Source organism: Lepisma saccharinum, chromosome 2 (genome assembly GCF_977018435.1).
Source record: "Lepisma saccharinum chromosome 2, izLepSacc3.1, whole genome shotgun sequence".
Taxonomy (NCBI): Eukaryota; Metazoa; Arthropoda; class Insecta; order Zygentoma; family Lepismatidae; genus Lepisma; species Lepisma saccharinum.
In genome coordinates, this window is record NC_139230.1 from 214,851,217 (window position 1) to 214,874,365 (window position 23,149).

The window sequence follows — 23,149 nt, forward strand, 5'->3', positions numbered from 1 at the left end:
GATTTAAAAAAAAGTCCATTATTGAATGCTGCATCTTTCCTCTTATTTCTTATCTTTTTCTCTACTTTGAGATTCTTGCAGAAAACTTCAAATATAAATTTCTTTTGATCAGAAGTTTGGCATTAGAAAAGAAAGAAAGATAAGGAGAGGCTAAATCAGCTTGTAAAGGGGTCCATGATTCATTCCCTGGTTGAGGGACGTCACACAGTGCTTCGGATCCCACTATAAACTGTAATTCAAGTCCTGATTAACCAATCTGAGCATGAGGTTGACTCAAAGCAATCGCTGAATGTTTTGTGTGAGAGAGAGGTTCATCCAGAATTTTCCATCTGAGCAGGGTGTAAGGGTAAATTTACAGCCAAAATGACCGAAATTTGCACCTTTATGAAACATTTTAGCGTGGAGTGTTGCTGCCCCACAAAATAGAATTTAATTTCCATATGGGTGCTCTACCCTTTCAGTCCTTTTCCATATTCTAATATTGATGATTCTCTTGACTCTTCTCCAATTCCTGCATACTTTGTTTCCTTGCTGTTTACTTTTAATCCCAATTTTTCATATTCATCCAAAAATTTTCTTGTACTGTATTCTAACTTTTTATATTCTGTTGATCATCTCCTTATAGTAAGAACTATTCTGTATCTTGAATCATCTGTGTTTGCAATTTTCTCGCCAATTTTCTAAAACCTTATGGAGCTATTTAGCAATAAACAGTCCCATCTTAGTCCTTTTGTCACATAGAATCCACATGATATCTTCTTGCATATTTTAATTTTGAAGTCGATTCATCATGTAACTGCTTTATTGTGTAAATATTTATGCTTGTATTTGCTTCTCTTGAGATCTCCCGTAATTTAGTCACTGGTACACTATCCTATGTTTTTCTAAATCAATCAACAAACAATAAAGTGATATTTGGGCAAAAACTGTGTTATCCCTCAATTGCCTTAAACAGAAAAAAAGACATTTGTGATCATTAGTGGATCAACCTCCTCCTGAACTCTGTCTATTCTTCTGTATTTCACACTATGAAGGAATTTAATATTGTTTTCCTAATTGAATGAAGGTTCTAGTTATTGTTAATGTAGTTTAAAGCAACAGTGATTGGAGATCTATAATTGGTTTGTAAAGCTAAGTTACCAAGAATAACGATTTTCACATTTTTCACACTGGCAGTTGACCAAAGTGACATAGATGTAATTTTCATTGAAGGAAAGCCAAAGTTGTTTTTTATAGCTCAAAATAGTCATTGAGTACTGAAGTGAAAAGGAAAGTGTTTTGACATTTGCTCTGTATTAGCTTATGTGAAAGGTCTTGGAATAAGTATAGATGAGAATTTTTTTCCTTTCAGTCTCTAGTCCATGTTTTGAAGCACAGAAGGGTTCTCTCGGAACCTGAAGTTCGTTATTATCTACAGCAGCTGGTTGAAGGTGTGCAGTATGTTCATGGTCAAAGAATTATTCATAGGGATCTGAAACCAGGCAATATGTTCCTTAGTGAGGATATGGCAGTTAAAATTGGCGATTTTGGACTAGCTACTCGGGTAGATGGTGATAAGAGAGTGTAAGTCTTTCTTTCTCTATTTATTATACAGAGTATACAAAAAGAAGAAACTCTAGGATTCCGCACTTATTTTAATATATGATACTACAAAAATTCTCTCTCTTAAGTAACAGAAAAGGTATGGTCTATTGCACGCTGCCCACTCTGCACGCACGCACGCACACACAGATAGAGAGAGGCATTGACAAACTGTCATAGCACATCACATACGAGGACATAAAGTGAACAACTTTTTTCAAGATAATATTTTGCTTATTGAGGCACTGTTTTGAGACACACAATGGAAATTTTCTCTCCTGTATGTATGCAACCACATGGCATATGTTCATGATTGCCTCCCGACATTATTTCTAGTGATTTGTATACAGGCATTTTGAGTGACTCACTTTCATATGCAGCAATATCTTGATACATTGCCACATGCCTATTTCTTCATAAGTATGATCCAGTACAAATTAAATTTACAAGAAAGAGGTTATATGTAGAAGAACATTTCACGCTGAATTGTAATATGTACTTATAATTTTTCCCATCACCCTCAGCTTTCCTGTGTTGAATCTCTATATGTGCATACCATGACATGCTGCATAACAATTTGTTTTTTGTCGTCCATCTCAGAGTTTTTCAAAATACCTTTTTACCATATATGATCCTAGTTTAGTGAACCCAAAAGTGATTTAACACATTCTGGATGTGTACATTCCTATTATAAATTAATGACCACTATATTCACACCACATCTCTTGTGCATGTGTATTGTAACCATTTCTTCCAAATTCCAAAGATTAGATGGCACGTGTGTATTGCTTTCATCACTGCTGAGTTTTACTTGTACTCGTGTTGAATTACATTGCACATGTGGTTTTGACAATGGCATTGAACATTTTAGATGCAGATCACACTGTGCAAATCCTTCAAGAGGATTCCGCTTCAGATTTAGATGTTAATGATGATTTCAGATCTGAAGAGGAAGTGTTTAGGTTTTTTTTCATTGAGTATTTCTATATTACATAGTGAAAATGTGTTTTAAGTAACTTGTATTGTAATATCATATTTTGGTTTCTTTCAAAAGTTGTTTCAGAAGAACATTCATAAATGTAAGAAAATCTACATAAACTGTAACATGTTATATCTAAGTAAAGAGGACATTTTGTACATTTCATAAATGTTTGGTAAATAATAACAAACTTGGAAACATATTTTCTATGATTTTTTTAAAAACAGCGTAAAACACCAGTCTACGTGGAAAAACCACAATATTTTCAGATTAGTTTTCTAAGTGTTAAACATCCATGTTTGGGATTTGAAATTCCCCAAAAAATGGGCCCAAATTTTTAGTTTCAGATTGAAAGGCCGGAACTAACTCCAGATGACACTATAACCAACATGAAGAGTTTTACTTTTTTAGCCGCAATATTTGCAGTGTGATGGAATGAACTTAATGTGGCAACATAGCTCTTGAGCACCAGCAGTGAGCAGCCAACTTTACTACAAGCCCCATTACTAATCATGGAAAACAGTGATGGAAATTTACATTCTTGCCTGTAATATGAAGGCAAAAGATTAAACTACACATTTGAGATAGGTTTCCATTTAAGTGAGAGAATAATATTTGAGAGTAGAACAGTCACTGGTAATGATCAAAATAGCCTAATTAAGCTCTCTCATCTACATTACTTGTTTGAAGTAATTAAAATTATTTTTATTTTTTGTTATGTGTGATTTCAAATGCTGTCATGATTCATATCTCAAATTTTCCCCTTTGTTTCTGTTCATATAGTATTTATGATTGAGTATGTAGTTCTTTTTTTTTTTTTTTTAACAAATAAGTAGGCATTAATGGCATATGATGCAAGAGAATGTATTCAGAGAAAACCAAGTATCAATTCCAATGGAGGTAAATTTTAATGGTTCAGATCACACATTAAACTAGAAGTCTGGTCCTCATTAGCATATATGTGGATCAAGTAGACTTGAAACCTTCTTGAAATTTGTAAATAATGTGTACTCTATTTTATCATCTATGTTCTTATTGAATTTTTAATTCCTCAGGACTATTTGTGGGACTCCAAACTACATTGCTCCAGAGGTGTTAAAGAAGCTTAGTTACAGTTATGAGGCAGATGTGTGGGCTATTGGATGTATCATGTAAGTATATTTCTTTTCGCCACATATGTTAATTCTTCATAATTGCAGTTAATTGCAATTTTGATGTTAGAAGGTAGAACAATGCTTTACTTGTAATTGATCTGCTAGACATTTTATGTTCTTGCATTTCAGTTGTCAATTGGAACAATGTTTATAATTATGCTTATTGCTCTGTAACTTTAGTGCTGCTTTAGAGCTTGTCTTAAGACACAGCTTCCAAAGATTCTGCCAGGGCATGAGCTTTCCTTGCTTGTTCCAAAACCTCTATATTACCTAATCATCATTCATCTGCATGATCATTAACCTAAAGAGGTAGGAAAATGTTGTTAAATAACCAAATATAAACAAACTATGTATGTATGTGTAAATTACCTTACTGTTGCCATCTTGTTGTATAAATGGCAACTTTCGAATCACCCTGTACGTACATGTACAGTGAGAACTAGATTTTACATTTTTCAGTGGACGGAGGTCAAATAACATAAAATACAGTAAAATGTAAAATTTGGTAAAAATTAAAACATTGTCTTATTGGGACCATGAAGATTGGATGTGTAATAAAAAGAAATGTAAAATTCAGAAATGTAAGTGTGGAAGGAATTCATAACACTATGTGAAAAAGACCTCCTGCAAGTCATATCTATTTCATCATGTTCTGAATATCCTTGATGCATGTAATTTTTATGTAAACATATATGAGACAAAATATAGTCCAATGAAAAATTACTTGAAAAATATTTGCTTGTTAACAGTATAAGTAAGTACATTTACAAAATGTGCTTTACAATAAATTCTCTGAAATTATATTCACTTTACTGATTTCGTGAAGAAAATTGTTTACATCTTATGGTATTGTATTCTAATCAACCTCTAACTCTGAAACTGTAATCCCATTTAGATCGCTTACTAAATTAATATCTGAATTTTGATTTTATTAGTCCATATAAACTACATAACGTTGGGATTTGGAGGATTCAGTTGTGTTCACTTTTTTTCCATTACAAGACAAACAATGTTATTGATTACAAAGTTTCTATAATACAATCTAAGTATTCACTTATGCTATAATCTTCCTGATTGGGTAGTGTTTTCAATTTGTTTTTGAGCCTTGTCATGCACTTTTCTACTTTTATATCATTTGGTAGATGGTTCCCCGGTTCAACCATTATGCAATGAAATGGTATTTGAAGTTGCTGGAATTGAAGTTAATATAAATAATCATATTTATACAATAATAACATTATAGAGATCCCCAAGCTGTAATATCAATGATGGATCAAAGAAGAACTTTGATAACTTGATGGTTTACTTAGATGAAAATGAAATAGAGTATTCTAACCATGTAAAATTCCTAGGATTGATCATCAATGATATATTAAATTGACTATATCTGTGATAAACTCACAAAAAATCTTTATCTATTGAAAATCCTTTCACAATATAATATTAAGGAAATCAATATGAACCTGTACTATGGTCTTATTTATCCTCTCTTAGAATACTGTATTACAGCTTGGGAAGGGGCAGCTCACATATATACAAAAAGAGTGTTCACACTACAGAAAAGGGCTGTTAGACTTATATGCAAAATACCATCCATATCCACATGCAGAATTGCCTTTCGCAAAAACAAAATTGACTGTATACGTACTACAGGCTATCAAAAAGTAATGCCTCCTGCCATCCCAGATCTTTAATAGTGCATCAATCAAGATAAACTATACATCATAGTGAAGCCTGAAGCCTCTTCTGCATATACCTACTGTTCCACATAATCACCGTTCAGTTCAATGCATGTACGCCAACGTTGAACCCAAGTGTCAAATCCATGTTGGCAAAACTCTGGAATTCGTTGTCTGCACCATATCTTGACAGCTGATTTCACCCCATCCACATCGTTGAACCTTGTTCCACGGAGGTGGTCCTTCAGAGGCCCAAAGAGGTAAAAGTCAGATGGTGCCAAATCTGGGCTGTATGGTGGATATGGCACCACCGACCAGCCCATCTTGGCAATTGCCTGTGTTGTTGCAAAGGACGTGCGTGGTCATGCATTATCGTGATGCAGTTGAATGGAATGAAGGTCTTTCTGGGGTCACTTCTTCCTGATTGCCTCCTTCACTTTCTTCAGTGTTGAGATGTAGGACTCACTGTTGACTGTCCCACGCCCTTCCAAGAAGTCAATGAAAAGAACACCCTGCATGTCCCAGAAGATTGTTGTCATTACTTTCTGCGTTGATCTTGCAGACTTGAATTTTTTGGGACATGGAGAACCACTATGGTGCCATTGCATCGATTGCACTTTACTCTCTGGGTCATACATATATGCCCATGTTTCATCTCCAGTGACCCAATCTTTGAAAAAGTCATTCTGATGTGCTTCAAACGTGACCAGGAGCTCTTGCAACACTTTCATGCCTAGTGCGCATGTCTGCGGTCAGTTCTTTGGGAACCCACTTAGCACACACTTTGTGGTATCCTAAGTCACAGATTAATGCCTGAGCAGACCCATAAGACCCGTTAAGTACGGCTGCCAACTCCTTGACTGTGAAGTGCCGATCCTCACGAATCAGTTCATCTACCCAGCGTTTCTTGTCCTCCGTCAGTGATGTTGATGGACATCCGCTGCACGGTTTATTTACAATATCAATCTCTCCTTCGTTGAACCTCTTCACCCAACATCTGACATTGCTCACATCCACTATAGTGTCCCCATAGACATTTGTTAACCTCCTATAAATTTATATAGGGGTGCAACCCTCTCTTGCCAAGAACTCAATCACAGCTCTTTGTTTATGCCTCAAATCCATGGCTTCCTTTAGTCAATCTGAAACATAAAGTACACAAGTGTTAGTCAAGGTCTAATATATAACACAGTAATAAAACATCAACATCGCTCTACACAGTACAAAAAATTATATGAGGAGGCATTACTTTTTGGTTCCTCCACGTATAACACATATTTTTAAAATATGTAAAAATATTCAAAAAACACAAAAAAGTGGTACTTACATTTTATGAGTGTTATTTACAAAACATTTGTTACGTTTCGAGAATCTACTGTTCTCTTCTTCAGGTCCAAAACTTCGACTACGAAAAATTTCCATAGCCACATCAAGATATTTTAAAAACCAGGAATATGGATGTGGGTTTGATATGGGTTAGACTGGAATTTAAAAACTATGCCTAAAACTGTTGTTGCCTAAATATTCTGTTACATATTAACAGTCCCTGAAGTTAAAAGACCCTTTCCATCTAAAACACGTAAAAAGTCATGCATGTACTATATATACTATATTGATGCGTTCACTGGTTTCAATTACTTAAACTATGGGGATCGTGACTGTGAACGCTTTAGGGGTCAGATGGTAGAGCTAAGTTATGTTTTATGGTCCCCATACAATCTCGCTGACAGGCTTCTGGCAGAGAGTGGAATGATTTCAAGGGATGTTGACGATTTACATCTTACCTCTCAGCCATCAGGCGACAGATCATGGAGTCCTGAGTTTGACTGCCCACGGCCTTCTTACCCGTAGCTGGCAACTAAGCACAAGCTGGTTTTGGAGAGATAGCCCTCGAGAAGGCTATTCGAATGATGGTCTGACCTACGGCTGCGACTTACAAGCCGTGGTACTGAAGATGGCCAACTCGCATGTGTTAGAGGTTGCCTTGGTGAAAGCTGCAGTTTGGTTTCCCGAGCCAGGCTTGAGACCTGATAAGAGTGAATAGGTTTTTGCCTGGTAGCTGTTATTCTCTTTGAGCTTTACTGAATTCTGAGGTGGAACTAACTCTCGAATTCTAGTGCCTAGCTCTCTTAAGCTGCTGGCAAATACTTCCTAGCTGCATGGTCAGCACTTCCAAATTTGCCAGCAGATGACGGGTTTGAACCCGGTAGCATCCAAAAATGCTGTCTCTCCTGACGTCATGTGTTTCCGCTATTTGTGGAATGTTACCTTGTGTTGTAAATTGTCGCTTGACTGAGCACTGATGTCTGGAGAGAGATTTTACCTTTTTTACAGAGTCTCCCTTGAATCGTTCCACAATATATATATATAAAACACAGGAATAGGATCAGAAAAGGTGCCAGAAGGGCGGATAAATACTAATGATGAAGGAGACAGTAAACACTTACCACACGAAGAGAAATTATTCTATATTTCGCGATCTGAGTCGCATTTTCAAGTTAGAAGGAAAAAGATCGGCGGTTCTCCTAGTAACGCCGATCTTTTTCCTTCTAACTTGAAAATGAGACTCAGATCGCGAAATATAGAATAATTTCTCTTCGTGTGGTAAGTGTTTACTGTCTCCTTCATCATATATACATATATATACATACAGGTATATATGCTTATCATTGTTTTTAATATTGTGAATGTAATGTACAATTTATTTTTTATGACACATGTGCAGCATGTAAAGATCTTTTGTTCTTATACTGTAATTGCTTGTATACCATACCTTATATTTGCATGTGTCTGGACAAAATCCATACCTATGAAAAAATGAGTCAACGGATGAATAAAGATTATGATTTTGATTATTATGGTTGAATATTTTGATTGCAATATGTTCTGAACCTTCTTGAACTAGCGTCAGTCTGGTGTAAAATGTTTTTTAAAAGTTGTTTACTCGTATATCAGGTGTTGTGTGTGTTCTATTGAGCTTCATGTGGTAATACATTTTTCACTTGTGTTGCAGTTTCATAAATGTATAATGAAGACAGACTTAATATATTGTTTTTTGTAAACAAAATTTTTGCATGGTGCTCTATTTTTATACCGTGCTAAATCCTAATGACTTGCATTTGTCTCCTAAATGCTTCAAAATTTCCCTTTACTATTGTGCTAGTATTGTCTGCATACCTTCATGAAGATTGATTGTATTCCTTCATTTTAGGTATGCCATGCTTGTTGGTCAGCCTCCATTTGAAACTACAACACTGAAAGAAACTTATGCAAGAATAGTTACTAACAATTATGGTATCCCACCTTTGTTATCCAAACAAGCCAGTTCTCTTATTCGTCAGTTGTTGGAGCCAATACCAGATAAAAGACCAAAATTGGTTGATATTCCTAAGCACCCGTTTTTCACTAGTGGTTTCACACCTCAGGTTTTATCGCCAACATGTTGTTACACACCACCGAAATATGGAACTGGAACAATGCTTACACGGTATGTATGTATTGTAATATAGTTTTGAATATCATAGTGATGTGAACAATATTGAATCTGTAACATAAAGTCAATGTGCAGAAAATCTTGGGTTATGTAGAAATATGTCTCTCTTGGTATGTATGGCCAGTGGCAGTGATTAAGGGGAGGAGGGCAGTTGCCCCCCTCCACTTTTTGCCACTTTTGCCCCAGCACTATGGTAAACTTTATCTTCCAAGGAAAAGTAAACTGTTCTTGCCTGTCCCCCCTCCCACTTTTGGCATCTTGCCCCCCTAGTTTTGGAACCCAATCACCACCTTGTGTATGGATAATCACTAGAATCCAAATCGCACTTAATTTTTCACATGTATGAACTGTTTGTGCAATACTTCTTTCCTTTTCTCAAAGTTCCTGAGTATTAAGCTGCTGTTAGAACTACACACATGTTAATGTCTAAATTAGATAAATTTAATAAAGTGAACTCCACTGAGTTTCGGGCTGCATTTTCAAGCATTTCTCCAGTTATATTCTGGATTGCAGTGGTGATGTTCACCTTCAGTTCATCGATTGATTGAATTGTGTTAAGTCCACTTTTATGCACAGATAGGCTAATCGAGACTGGACCTACAGTTTAAAGTGGAATCTGAACCACTGTGCAATGTGCCTCCACTGGGTATTGAACCCAGGACTTCAGTTCAATTTTGTACTGTGTTCTTAAGATATTATCACAAGAAGTCGGGACTTGTTGGGTCCAGAGGCCTGGCAAGTCACAACCCTTCAGAAATTACCATGTTGGAGAAAAAGTCAAAAGCCCAACCATGCAAAGACAATGGCAAGTTGCGCTGCACTGACTTGCTGCAACGAGCATTCATGCTCATCTTCTTCCATTGGAATATGAACTGGGTGACTAATTATTGCTAGGCATTGCATACTGAGTGCCCTCAAGTCACAGTCCTATTACTCTCAATCTAGACACCACCTCCAACGCCTACATTTCGAGGGCATGGAGGGGTTTTGATAAACAATTGTTAGATATCAGTATGCCATAAGCAATAGTTAATAGGTTTTTGCAACATCATTCTAAAATAATGTTGCAAAAAGAAAAATGAACTCTTGAATACTTAAAGCTAGTGTTTATTTTTTTTCTGGGAAGAAAGGTTCCAGTACTCCAGGGACGTCATTATGTTGGTCGGTTGGGGGGGCCACGACACCTACACACCTATATACAGGGTGTCATTTTAATGGCACCCACTGACCACAGTATAGAGGACGTCAAAACAAACAACTTTTCTCGGTAACATTTTTCTCATTGGTGCGTCGATTTGACATTACAGCAGTTCAAAAAAGACAGTTTTGCTGCCTGGATGGTGGTAACCCAACACAACATTTGATCCTATCTGTGACATTTCCTGCGGCGAAACCGCGCATGGCAGGGTTGCAAGGAATGCACAAATTTTGTGAAAAATGACAAACTACCAACCACATTATTAGCTGTAAAATAAAGCGAGAAACTCGTCCAGAAGACCGAACATCATAGCCTACCAGCCAGAAGATCAGAAGTAATCTCAGGGGAAGGGGGAAGTGAACCAACGATAAGAGAAATGGTAAAAAACTTATTCAAAATGAAGTGTCAATATCTGATTTTGTCTCAGCCTACATGCCAAATATAAACAATAAATTTTATTGGACTTGCAGCTTACATGTGGCTGTTTACGCCCAGCTACATGTCAAATATTTGCAAATCTCGTTGCAAGGTTGATATCTACAGGTTTGTGTCCAGCTGCCTTGTGGTACTTGTGTTAATAAACTGAAGTATCAGAGGTTCACGTTGTTACATTACGGCTAAAACACGTACAACCACAGTAACAATCTAATGATGAATCAGTAGCAAATATACTGCCCTGTTCACAGTTGCAAACTATTACATGTATATCCGGTGCATAGATAAACACAGTCGTCGGAGAGCCTGTATTACTACTGAGAAAAGTTGTTTGTTTTGAAGTCCTCTATACGTTTCCATGGGCACCATTAAAATGACACCTTTTGTGTGTGTGTGTGTGTGTGTGTGTGCAGTGTTGCCAGGTCCCGAAGGAAAAAAGAAGTGTTGACAGTACCACAATTTTTTTTTTTAAAAAAAATGGTTCTTCCGCCTGGCTTGTCGAAAACTGTGAATGGTGGGGGGGGGGGGGGGTTGGTTGGGAAAAGGTGGTGGTGGTGAGGATAGGGGATGAGGAACGTTACTGGGTGGCCTTGTTCAGGCCTGGAGGTGTGGTTGCATTCATGGTTGATATGTAGGCCCTCTCCCATCTTCTACGTATTGAGGTGTTGGTGGATTGGGGCAAGGAGTGGACGCTCGCTACCTGGAAGCAGTCATTAAAAGGAATATTGTGGTGATTGGTGTGAATGGCAACAGCAAAGTCCAGGTTTTGGGTAGAGGAGCGGTGGTTGTTGATGCAGAGGTTCAGGGCTGTGGATGTTTCCCCCAGGTAGAAGCTCCCACAGATGTTGCACGTGAGGATATAAATTAGGTTAGAGCTGTTGCAGGTTTCTTTGGGGTAGAGGGTGAATTTGCCGGTGGCAGTGTGGATCTGGAGGGTGCGGGAAGTGACAAATATGGGGCAGGTTTTGCACCTTGGGCAGTTGCATTTGTGAGCAGGTGCGAGTTGATTGTGAGTAGGTGGATTGTGGTGGACCAGGATGTTTTGGAGATTGGGAGGCGATTGAAGACAACTCTTGGCTTGTCAGGGAAGATATTTCTGGTGTCAGGATCACTGTGCAGGATGGGAAGGAGGGAACGTAGAGTGTCTGATTTTGTTGAGGTGGGGGTGATATTGGGTGACAAGTGCAGGGGCATTGGTGGCAGGTTTCTTGGTGGGAGTGTATGAAGTAGCTCGGGCTGTTTGTTTGGTGACCAGGGTGGAAGGATATCCACGGTTGGTCAAGGCTTGGTGTAAGCGGAGGTTATAGTTCTGTCGGGACGTGGCTGAGGTGTTGAGGCGTTGACCTCTGAGGGCCAGGGAGAATGGGATGGCTTTCTTGGTGTGGAACGAATGGGAGCTGGAGAAGTGTAGGTATCGCATATGGTTGGTAGGTTTGATGTGGATGGAGGTTTCCAAATGTCCTTCCTTCATGTGCACATCCACATCCAGGAAGGTGATTTGGTTGGTGGAGTGAGTCCAGGTGAAATTGATGGAGCTGAAGTGGTTAAGTTTGTCTAGGAAGGTGGTCACGGAAGGTTCTCCATGTGTTCAAAGCATGAAGATGTCATCGATGAAACGTAGCCAGAGGAGAGGTTTGAGAGATTGGGTCTCCAGGAACTCTTTTTCAACTTTGCCCATGAACAGGTTGGCATAGGATGGGGCCATTCTGGTACCCATGGCTGTGCCCCGGATTTGGAGATAGTGCTTGTCCTCGAAGGTGAAGTTGTTGCACGTGAGGACAAGGTGAGCTAGATGGGTCAGGAAATTAGTGCTGGGGTTGTGGGGTTTTGGTCTGCTGTTAAGGAAGGATTCTATGGAGCAGAGGCCTATGGGAGTGAGGTATGTTGGTATAGAGAGAAGTAACATTGATGGTGGCAAGGATAGTGTTGGCAGGTAATGGTGGGAGAGTGTTAATTTTCTGAAGGAAGTGGCTGGTGTCCCGGAGGTAGGAGGGCAGAGCTTTAACAAGAGGCTGGAGGTGGAAGTCTACAAAGGCTGAGATTCTTTCAGAAGGTGAATTGTAACTGGACACTATGGGTCTGCCAGGGTTGCCAGGTTTATGGATCTTGGGAAGCAGGTAAAAAGTGGGGGTGTGGGGGTTGTCTGGGATGAGCATGGGTATTGTGGAGGCTGTCAGGCCCTCCGGGGGACCTCGGGTGTGGATAAAGTCGTGGATTCTGTTGAGGTGTGTGGCTGAAAGGTCGACCGTGGTGGTTTTGTAGGTGGAGGAGTCAGCTAGCTGGCGAGTGGCTTCCGCTAGGTAATCTTGAGAGTTCAAGACCACTGTGGTGGATCCCTTGTCAGCTGGAAGGATTTTGATGTGGTGGTTCTGGCGGAGATCTTGAAGGGCTTTATCTTGAGAGGGATTCAAGTTGGGTTTGTTGTGGAGGTTGTCAAGAAATGAGCTGTCAGTGATAGTAGAGATTATGGCAGTGATGTATCTTTCCAGGGGGTGGTTGGTGGGCAGGGGGGGTGGGAGGATGGTGGGCAAAATTGGAGGAGGCTTGAGTGGGTTTCATTGGTTGTGGTCTGGGGGGAAGGGTTTTTTGCCCAGAAGTGTTGCCATCTGAGGTGTCTGGCAAAGGTGTGGACATCGAAGAGGAGACGGAATAATATATATATATATATATATATATATATATATATATATATATATATATATATATATATATATATATATATATATATATATATATATATATATATATATATATATATATATATATATATATATATATATATATATATATATATATATATATATATATATATATATATATATATATATATATATATATATATATATATATATATATATATATATATAAGTGAAAGAGGAGAAAGGAAACACTCACCAGATGCAGAAAACTTCAAACTTTCATGACAGCGTGTCACAGCTTCAGAAGTAGAAAAAAGGTTTGTGAAGTGAGCTAGCAATTTTCTAATAAAAAATAAATCTATTAAAATTTTTCGGATGAAATTTTAAAGATTTTTTAATGGTTAGTAATGAATATTTGGACCTAAAAAGGGTGAGCAGTTCAATTGCAAAATATGCTTATTGAAATCAATCTATCACATAATTTCTTGTAGTTTATGGAGCATGTTAGGTGGGAATGACAACAGAAGATCATTTTCTTTCACATATTGAATGAATTTTAGAGATATGAGAATATAAAAATTTTGATCATATTATTTATATTAAAAAAAAATATGAATCTGCTTTTTTTAACTAAATTAGTATCTATTGTCGACATATCGAGTAATTTTTTTCATTAAAAGTGTGATAGCGTGGCCTGCAGTGTTGCCAGGTACAGAAAGAAAAAGTAGACAGTGTCACACACAAACAAATCATGTTGTTCCTTCGCTAGGCTGTCGAAAACTGAGAGAGGTGAAAGGTATAGGGGGGGTGAAGGGTGTTGCTGAAGGTGGGGGGGGGGGGGGCATTACTGGGTGGCCTTCTTCAGGCCAGGGGATGTGGTTGCACTCATGGCTGATATGTAGGCCCTCTCCCATCTTTTGCATACTGAAGTGTTGGTGGATTGGGGCAAGGAGTGGACGATCACTACCTGGAAGCATTCATTGAAGGCAATATTGTGGCGATTGGTGTGAATGGCAACAGTAAAGTCCAGGTTTTGGGTGGAGGAGGGGTGGTTGTTGATGCAGAGGTTCAGGGCTGTGGATGTTTGCCCAAGTAGAAGCTCCCACAGATATTGCAGTTGAGGATATAAATGAGGTTAAAGCTGTAACAGGTTCCTTTGGGATAGAGGGTGAATTTGATGGTGGCAGTGTGCATCTGGAGGGTGTAGGAGGTGACAAATATGGGGCAGGTTTTGCACCTTGGGCAGTTGCATATGTGGGTGGGGGTGAGTTGATTGTGAGCAGGTGAATTGTGGTGGACCAGGATGTTTTGGAACTTGGGAGGGCGTTTGAAGACAACTCTGGGCTTGTCAGGGAAGATATTTCTGGCGTCAGGATCACTGTGCAGGATGGGAAGGAGGGAACATAGTGTGTGTCTGATTATGTTGAGGTTGGGGGTGATATTAGGTGATAAGTGCAGGAGGATTGGTGGCATACACCTCCACCAAGACAACAGGCACACAACCAACATCTCCCTGCCCATAAATGCAACCACCCTAGGTGCAAATCCTGCCCTATCCTCATTACCTCTCACACCCTCCAGGTGCACAGGGCCACTGGCAAATTTACCCTCCACCCCAAAGGGACCTGCCACATCTCAAACCTGATCTACATCCTCACCTGCAACATCTGTGGTGATTTTTACCTGGGGGAAATCATCAACTGCCCTCAACCTCCGCATCAATAACCACCGCTCCTCCGCACACAACCTGGACTTCACTGTCGCCATCCACACCAACCACCACAATATCCCTTTCAAGGACTGCTTCCGGGTAGTGATCATCCATCTCTTACCCCAACCAGCCAACACCTCAGTTCGCAAAAGATGGGAGAGGGCCTACATATCGGCCGTGAGTGCAACCACTCTACCTGGCCTGAACAAAGCCACCCAGTAACTTCTCCACCTCATCCCACCCCCCTCCCCAACCCATCCCACCAACCACCCCACCTCGCTCATCCACTCACAGTTTTCGGTGAGCCTGGTGACAGAACAGTGTTTTTTCCATTCACGCACTACTACTACATCTTCTTTGATCAAGACCTGGCAACTCTCCAGGTCTCTAACTTCTGGTTCAGTCTTTCTCCTAACACTGATGATGCAGTGTAGAGTCTGCGAAAATTCGAATTTTTTCACTGTCTGGTGAGTTCTCCTTCTTTGCTTTTTATTTTGCCCTTTTGGCCCTTCTGTAGCCTCACCGATAGTAGTAGTATCGTAGGCACAGTAGTATCTTCATCACCTTGTAATCAAGGGGTCCTGGGTTCGATTTGATACCCAGTAGAGGCACATAGTGGTTTGGATCCAACTTTAAACTGTAGGTCCAGTCCAAATTAGCTTTACTGTGCATAAAGTGGATTTAAACACCAACTCAACTCAATATATATGTGTGTGTATGTATATACGTATATATACACACACAGTGCTTCTTTTCCTTACGGTATGCAATGGTATGCCATACCTGCACCTTGGTGTAGGTGGGGGTAAGACTTTTTTTTTTGTAGAAATTATGGCAAAATTTGACCCAGTTTTACAAGAACATTTGAGAATGATATCGACTCTAAATCCACGACCATTGTTTGGAAATCTAAATACATAATGAACTCCTAACTTAATAGCATCTAGAATAACGAAAGCAATTCTAGAATATCTTAAGATATCCATGTATTTTTCTGTTAAGTTTGGGTCACAAAGGGAAATATGTCATTAGTCCTTATATTTGTAAATTTGTCTGAAAAATATTGAAAAATAGAGGATATTCTTGGATGTTGCATCTGCTGACAAAAAAAAATTCTGATGGTCTCTTGGTGACCTTCGATGGACTAGGTTTAGATATAAAAGAGGGGTGTGATAATCGCGCGAAAAAGAAAAATTGACTGAATATAGCAGAGCTCCTACGTGCTCAAATGATTGCACTCTTGTCTTTCATGCTAGAGGTCCAAGGTTCAATCTCTGGTGGGAGATCAAAAATTTCTGGGTTGACCCAGCATCGTGAGGACAATGGGGAGCTACTTGAAATCAATATGGTATCTAACTCTGGTCTGGAAGCCAGAAAGGACTCAACGTGCTGTACACGCATAAGCCAATGGAAAACCATCTCATTGGGCTGTTGCACCGTGGAATTTAATTTTATTTACTAATTTTAGTTTTTTAGAGGACTTAATATAAGTTTTTATCTGATGTTGGTTCCTTTGAGACCACTTTACAGTTGTTTCAAAGGATTCCGCTGCCGTCAAATGAGCACAACGTGCTACAAAATCAGAGGTCCCAGATTTGGACCTTAGGCATGGTTGCCTTATTCCTATTTATTCAGATCTTCATTCATCCTCATTGTTGCAATTGCCCCAGAAGAAAGAAAATCGACATAAAATAACCAAATTAGAAAAGAAAATTAGAAAATGCATCTTGAAGTTGCAGGAGTTGAGTTCAACAAGCAGGTTAAGATTTCCGCTTCCACGAGTAGACAAATGACAATAAAAAATGCCTGATAGGTAATTTGCTTCTCAACATCTCATGATTACATTATGTAACTATTATTCGCTATCTAAATTGTAAAAAGGTATTGTGAAGTAAAGTGCTCCCTGTTATGCACCACACCATAAAATGCGAATAGGGGGTGTGGGGTTAGGGCCTCACACTTTCTTGATCCTGGCTGAAGGTGGGAGTGATGTGATCAGCACCATACCCCTGGCTGCCTTTACCTCCCAGAGTTTCCACTGGAGGTACCCACTTTATACGATGCTGGGTGGGTGCCGGAGCCTCTCATACAGGTGGGAAAATCTCTTTTCCCCCACCGGGATCAAACACAGGTCTCTTGCATGGTAGTCCAGCACCCTAATGACTTTTTTTTTTAAGGAAGATCCCTAAACGGCAGCCTTTCTCACACATCATACTTATATCAATTAGTCTCAAATCTCATTTTCATTCAAGACAGATGAATACCAACATCCATGTCCGAGCCAGGGTTTAAACCCGGGACCCCTGGTATTGCAGCTGTGCCTACCACTCTGCCATGGAGGTCGACAGCGACTGAGCTACTGCGACTCTCGCTATACAAATTGCCATTAATTATATTTGTATGTCTGTGCAACTTTACATCTGAGCAGCTGCCGCATTTGTTGGTGGAAATGAAGAAAAATCAGTCAGAACGATAGGCGGAATTTTGAAACCTAACTTTCCTAGGGCATGGAGACTATTGAAAAACTCTTACTACATACATCGCTTTCTCCTTTAGTGAAGGGTGACTTATTCTTCATTACAGGACCTGTGTTAGCAGCAACCCACTCCCCCCCCAAAAGTCTTATCTTGCACCTTCTATCACACGCAACTCAGTGGCTGAACCAGAAAAGTTTCGAGCGAGGAGCCCTAGATAATAAAAAGCTCTCAACGGATGCATCCTCAACAGTGTAGGCATTATTTGATATTAAATTTAATCACTGCAGATAGGAATGGTACCGAATGCAGAGAACGAGGCAGACTTCTGTCAAATCGAGATGAGATTGTCATTTAATGTATAGACATATCTTTTTCCTTTTATTTATGTTATTTTACATTCTATTGTACCCACTGGGTTAATCGTGATGGTGATGCACTGATGAAATGCATGGTGGAACAAATACGGCACTTTAACGAGGTTTTGAACCTGGTTACGTTTACCACTCTACATACCATTTCATTTGTAACTTGTAAACTAGATGCACATGAATAAACTTCTAGTTTGGCCTTATCAAAAACTAGCTCAACTCTCCAAAGGTGAAGCTATCCGATGTGCATTGCAGTGTGCCATGAGGCACATAGGAGATGTTGCGACTAGCACCACTGTTAGAACACAAAACTTTGTGACACATTTCAGAAAATTTGAAAAATATAATGCACAGTAGAAGAAGAAAATTGATGATAAATAGTGTAGAAAAATAATACCTTCATACACAATATTTTCATAACTTGCCTTACAACTAGAGGAGACGCAATGCAACCATTGATGATGTTTCTTTGTAAAATTGTCCACGACTTTATCGGGAGTGACTTCAATGTGTTGGTGAATGTGGTCGGTCCTTTATCCATTGTTTCCATTGGTGGCATCTTCACACTCAACTTTTCACTCTCGATGCATGAAAATGAGATCACATATACTCCGGCATTCTACCCTCTCATGTTTACAGAAACTATATAACCACAAATTACTCTCGGACCACCAAACCCCTGCTTCACAGCTGAGAGTCAACAGTTGTCCAGAATGTGGTAAAAAGCGGGAGAGGTTTCTTGGAAAGTGCATGGAAACACTGAGGAATGATGGGAAGTCTATACATTACAAAGGCTTATTACTTTGCCTCAGTCGAAGCAATAAAACCCCAACCCCCATGGCTTGCAAGTGAACCTGAAAGAGCTGCCTTTCGGAATCTTCCTCATTCATCCCAGTGCAGGAAAAGGGACAAGTCTGGTTTGTCTTGTCATTGTCAAGTGTGTTGTATCTTGCCATTTCAAAATCCTTGTCAAACCATAAAACAATTAACCTGCAGAGTTCTAGCAGTGGATCTGTAATCTGTATAAACTGAGACAGGAATAAGAATAGTTTTCATAGATTCTCAGAAGTGATTGCGATTTCAAGGAAACAATGGACAACTGTTACTACTTAACTGGTGGCCAGGCAGAGAAAGTGCATTTTTAAAAGGTCTCAGACTTTCCTGAGTCGGCTGGGCCATAAAACTCCTTCAAATGCATCTATTTTTGTATTGGACGATTAAGAATCAGGAAAATTGAGAGGCGTAAAGAAATGCCTTCCTTGTGGGTGTCATGTAGGAGAACAATTCAAGAGCAGTGTTTCAAACTGTAACCAAAATTTACTGAACAACTATCTTGTACTATTTATCATCAAAGCAATATTTCCAATATAATATGCAGACATATTTGCCGGGGTCACGTAGAAGTTTGCCCCCTCCCCCCAACAACATCCCTGCAGTACCCTCAAAGTTGGTTTGTTGTTGTGTTCATATAACAAGCACTCAAAATATTGTGGTATGTTCATAAATGATTATACATCCATGTAGTCATGCATGCACATTTTTTTGTTGAACTGTTAGTTTTATTTTTAGTAAATTATTCTTTTTTTAAAATTTTTAATTCAGCAGCAGTAATGTCTTTGTATTTGTGCTCTTTTACAGACCTCAGTCTCAAATAATAGAGCATATGCCAGTGTTAAGCCAGGACATGAAGAAAATTACCAATTCTGTGTCAACATTAAAATTACCTTCACCAAAAAGTCCAAGAACGGTTACCAAGGTAAAACTGTCTTCTGTGTATAAAACTACAAGGAAAAACTAGTCTATACAATGTAAAATGTCAGTATGTAGAAACTTCTATTGCTCTGTCTTTATCACCACCTTTTGATGTTTTCATAAAAAAATAGCTTGAATCAGTATCTGAAGTTTGAATTGTAAGTATTATTTCAAAATCAGCAATATTTTCTTCACTATTTATGGAAGAATAAAATTCACTTAAGCAACTCAATAATACTCGCTCACTGGCATTCTAAACATGCCAGCTGCAGTAACATCTGCCCCTATCTGGGGTACGATCAAAAGTACAATTTTAATGCCATCATGGGTAGGATAATGGAGCAAAATGCAAACTAAAAATGCCAAAATTCCAAATGGTTTTCCAAACAGCACAATAGAACACTACATTTCAAAATGTCTTTTATAAAAGAGTTTTTGCATTCATAAAGACTTTGCAATTTTCCCTGAGTCTTCACAAAAAAATGCTTCAGATTAGACAGTGAGAAGCTGGCGCACAACCTGCTATGTGAACCTCTTTTGCTTCCTAGCTCCACCAAGGAACCTGGGAGAAAATAAAGGAAACTGTTGACAAAATGGGCAATTGGAGTACACTCAACCTGAAAGTTTTCTTGGTTGGAACTTACAGAACTGTCAGCAGATGGCAGTAACTGTTAATGATATGGAGGGTGTGAGAACAAATTTTTCTGCTGCTCGGGGGTATTTATTTCTACTGTAGTTTGTTAAATTCTGGCATGACAGTCTCTACTCTATACTGAGAGAAAATAAGCTTCACTAAATATATAACATAAGCACTCTTTGCACTACTATAATAATTCTCAAGGTGTTCTGATGTTATTCCCTAATAATGCATTCCTCTTTCCAACATATTTCTCAAACAATTTTGGCTGCCTACTCCCTCAGCAGCTACACAGCAAAGTTTTATTTAAATTGTGTTGGACACTGTGGTGTAGCTTAAACCTTTTAGATAATGTAGAATCATGAATTATACACCAAACCATGCAGGAGTTGCTGAACTTTTTAGAAGTTCACTATATGGCCAATAATGACTGGACACCCCCTGAACTGTAAGGAGGATCACATCAATACATGTCATGAGCCACTAGAATGACCCGTGAAGGGCAGTGAGTGTTCTTTAGATGTGTACACCTCTGCCACCAGTCAAAATGAGCAATGTGAGCTGAGTGGGACTGAATGGGGAATGATTCGGCATCAACCAATTTGGGCATTCCATCCATGAGATTTCAGGCAGGTTCCAGACACCATGTGTATAACAGTCAGTGATGTAGTGGTGAATGGAAACGTGAGAGTGTGATAAAACCACAACCATGACCCAAGAAGTAAGAAAAATTGACCAAGAGGGATCAGAGAGTGCTCAAATATGTGGTGAATTCTGATGGACATGTGTGGATGGGGTGAAGCAGTTCTTACCAGTGTGTGCTCTGTCTGCTGTGAAATTCAGCGGGTGTGGAATCATGGTATGGTGCCTGGAACCCTGAATGCCGATGCCTATCATGCAGTATTAGACAACTCTGTGCTCCGCACCTTGTAGCAACAGTTTGGAAGTGGCCCTTTTCATTTCCAGCACGACAATGCACCCATCCATAAAGCAAGGGCCATAACTGAGTGGTTTGACGACATGGGAGCGAATGAACTCTACTGGCTACCTCAGATCCTTCATCTAAACCCCATTGAACATCTGTGGGATGGGTTAGAATACCAGTTGTGATCCAAGCTAAACTGCCCAAACACCTCCACCGAGCTGTTCAACACTTCCTTCTATCATTCATATTAAGAGCAGTATCAATAGAACATTTGTTATTTCTTCACCAAACAGGATCTAATAACCCCCTTTCTATCAACAAAAATGTAGATAAAATCCCATTTCACCCATGAATCATTTGATGAATTGTACATGGTTTGTAGCCTATACAGAAGTGATCTTTGTTCTGGGAGATTTAGTGTAAAAGACACTGCATTTGCTGTTGGTACATGAGATACGGTTGTGAAGATGTGGCAATAGTTCGCTAGTGAAAAGTTGCCAGTTCATGATTCTGAAGAGAAATGTTAGATTTAAAACTTGACTTTGAAGAGAAAGATTATTAATTTGAAGAGTTGATAGAATTTTGTGCTTGGAAAAGTTTGCAATGGCTGGACATCTATGTTTGACTATTGTGATGAAGAAATTTACTACTTTGTCTGTTCTCTTTATGTTATGTTATGTTGCTTTCACAGACCGTTGACCAAATACAGGAACCATATTAAAGAATAGGTACAATGCACATTGTAAAGTACATTTTGAGGACAGAAACATCAGTAAGTTAAAGTAAGGGTTTTCATGGCTTTAGAAGTTATGTAATCTATGTGGTGGCTGAAGGTGAGTTTGCAATTGAAAATGACTCCCAAGATATTTGTGCTGTTGCACGAACAGAATAATCTGGACTTACATTATCATATCTGCAAATGTGTGTAAGATGATTGGATTAACATGTATAATAATGCTGTACATTAACATATACAGCATTAGGAATGCAGTACAAACAATTTGAAGTCAATAACTTGGAAATTCTTACTAACACTCTTGCCAGTAATTTGAACTATCTTACAGTATCTTGGACATTTTTGTGTGTGCAGTGAAATTAATATCCATATTTTCTGTTACAGTTCTTAAAAGACAAACCAACTCAAAGCCAAAGCACAAAGGATAGTTCAGGAAAGAAAGAGAAGGATCCTAAACTTCCAAATGCAATCAAACAGAAGATTACTAGTGTGTTATGCCCTGATAGAATGGGTATATGTAGAAAAAGAGTGTGCAATGCTGCCTCACTGTACAATGTGTTATTAAACTGCCTCAACTCTCTGCCAAGAGGTAAAGTGGATTATGTTCATATTTTAATATTATTTTGTTGAATATTACACTAACCTGCAATGATTCTGAAGTATAAAATAAAGTAGGTGATGTTAATGGTGCCCTGAGACCCAACACAATGACAGTTTTTGTCTCATCCAGTTTCGGTGCAATTTAAATTTACAGTATTCACTATATGTAAAGCTGGGGTATCTCTTGGTATATCTCGCTGAATGCCACCAAAGGAATTGATAAGAAACCTGAGAAATGCTAGACATAATGCAAAATGTCACAGGACTGTATAGCAGAGAGAGGGCACTTAAAAGTTTTCTTACATTTGTGTGTGTTGGATGTTTGATTGAAAGGCATGTAAAGTACATTCATTCATGACAAATGTCTGTTTTGTGTACTTCAAAGTAACTTTGCCCACTGAATAAATCAGTCGACCCTCATATTGCATGTAACAGTAGTGATGAGTAGGGAACAGATTCTTAGGTGCTAAAAAAATATAGAGGGATTTAGGACTTGTAGGTGCTATAATAAATTAATAGGTATAATAGGTATAGGTTAATACTCCCTCTGTCCCATAATTATAGTCCGGTATGCCAAAATGGTAGTACAGAAATGACAGACGAAGAGGCAGATGGAAAGCACAATTTGTACTGATCCTTGAGTAGTTAAGTTGTATGACTCATTCCCTTGTTTCATGTTCTTCTTCTGCATATACCAATGTCACAGTTTGAATATCGGGCAATTATTATGAGACAACAAACAAAGGACAATAATTATGGGACAGAGGGAGTAATAACTTATGAAA

The 23,149-nt window shown here is 38.9% G+C and overlaps 1 protein-coding gene across 1 annotated transcript in view; it reads left to right on the top strand.

The window, feature by feature from the left end:
- Positions 1 to 23,149, top strand: part of LOC145984310 (serine/threonine-protein kinase PLK1-like) — a 105,701-nt gene that overhangs the window by 70,066 nt on the left and 12,486 nt on the right. The window contains exons 4-8 of the mRNA XM_083117969.1: positions 1,352 to 1,563; positions 3,616 to 3,711; positions 8,605 to 8,880; positions 19,353 to 19,470; positions 22,149 to 22,353. Of these exons, the coding sequence (XP_082974095.1) occupies positions 1,352 to 1,563; positions 3,616 to 3,711; positions 8,605 to 8,880; positions 19,353 to 19,470; positions 22,149 to 22,353 (907 nt within the window). The remainder of the gene's footprint in view (positions 1 to 1,351; positions 1,564 to 3,615; positions 3,712 to 8,604; positions 8,881 to 19,352; positions 19,471 to 22,148; positions 22,354 to 23,149) is intronic.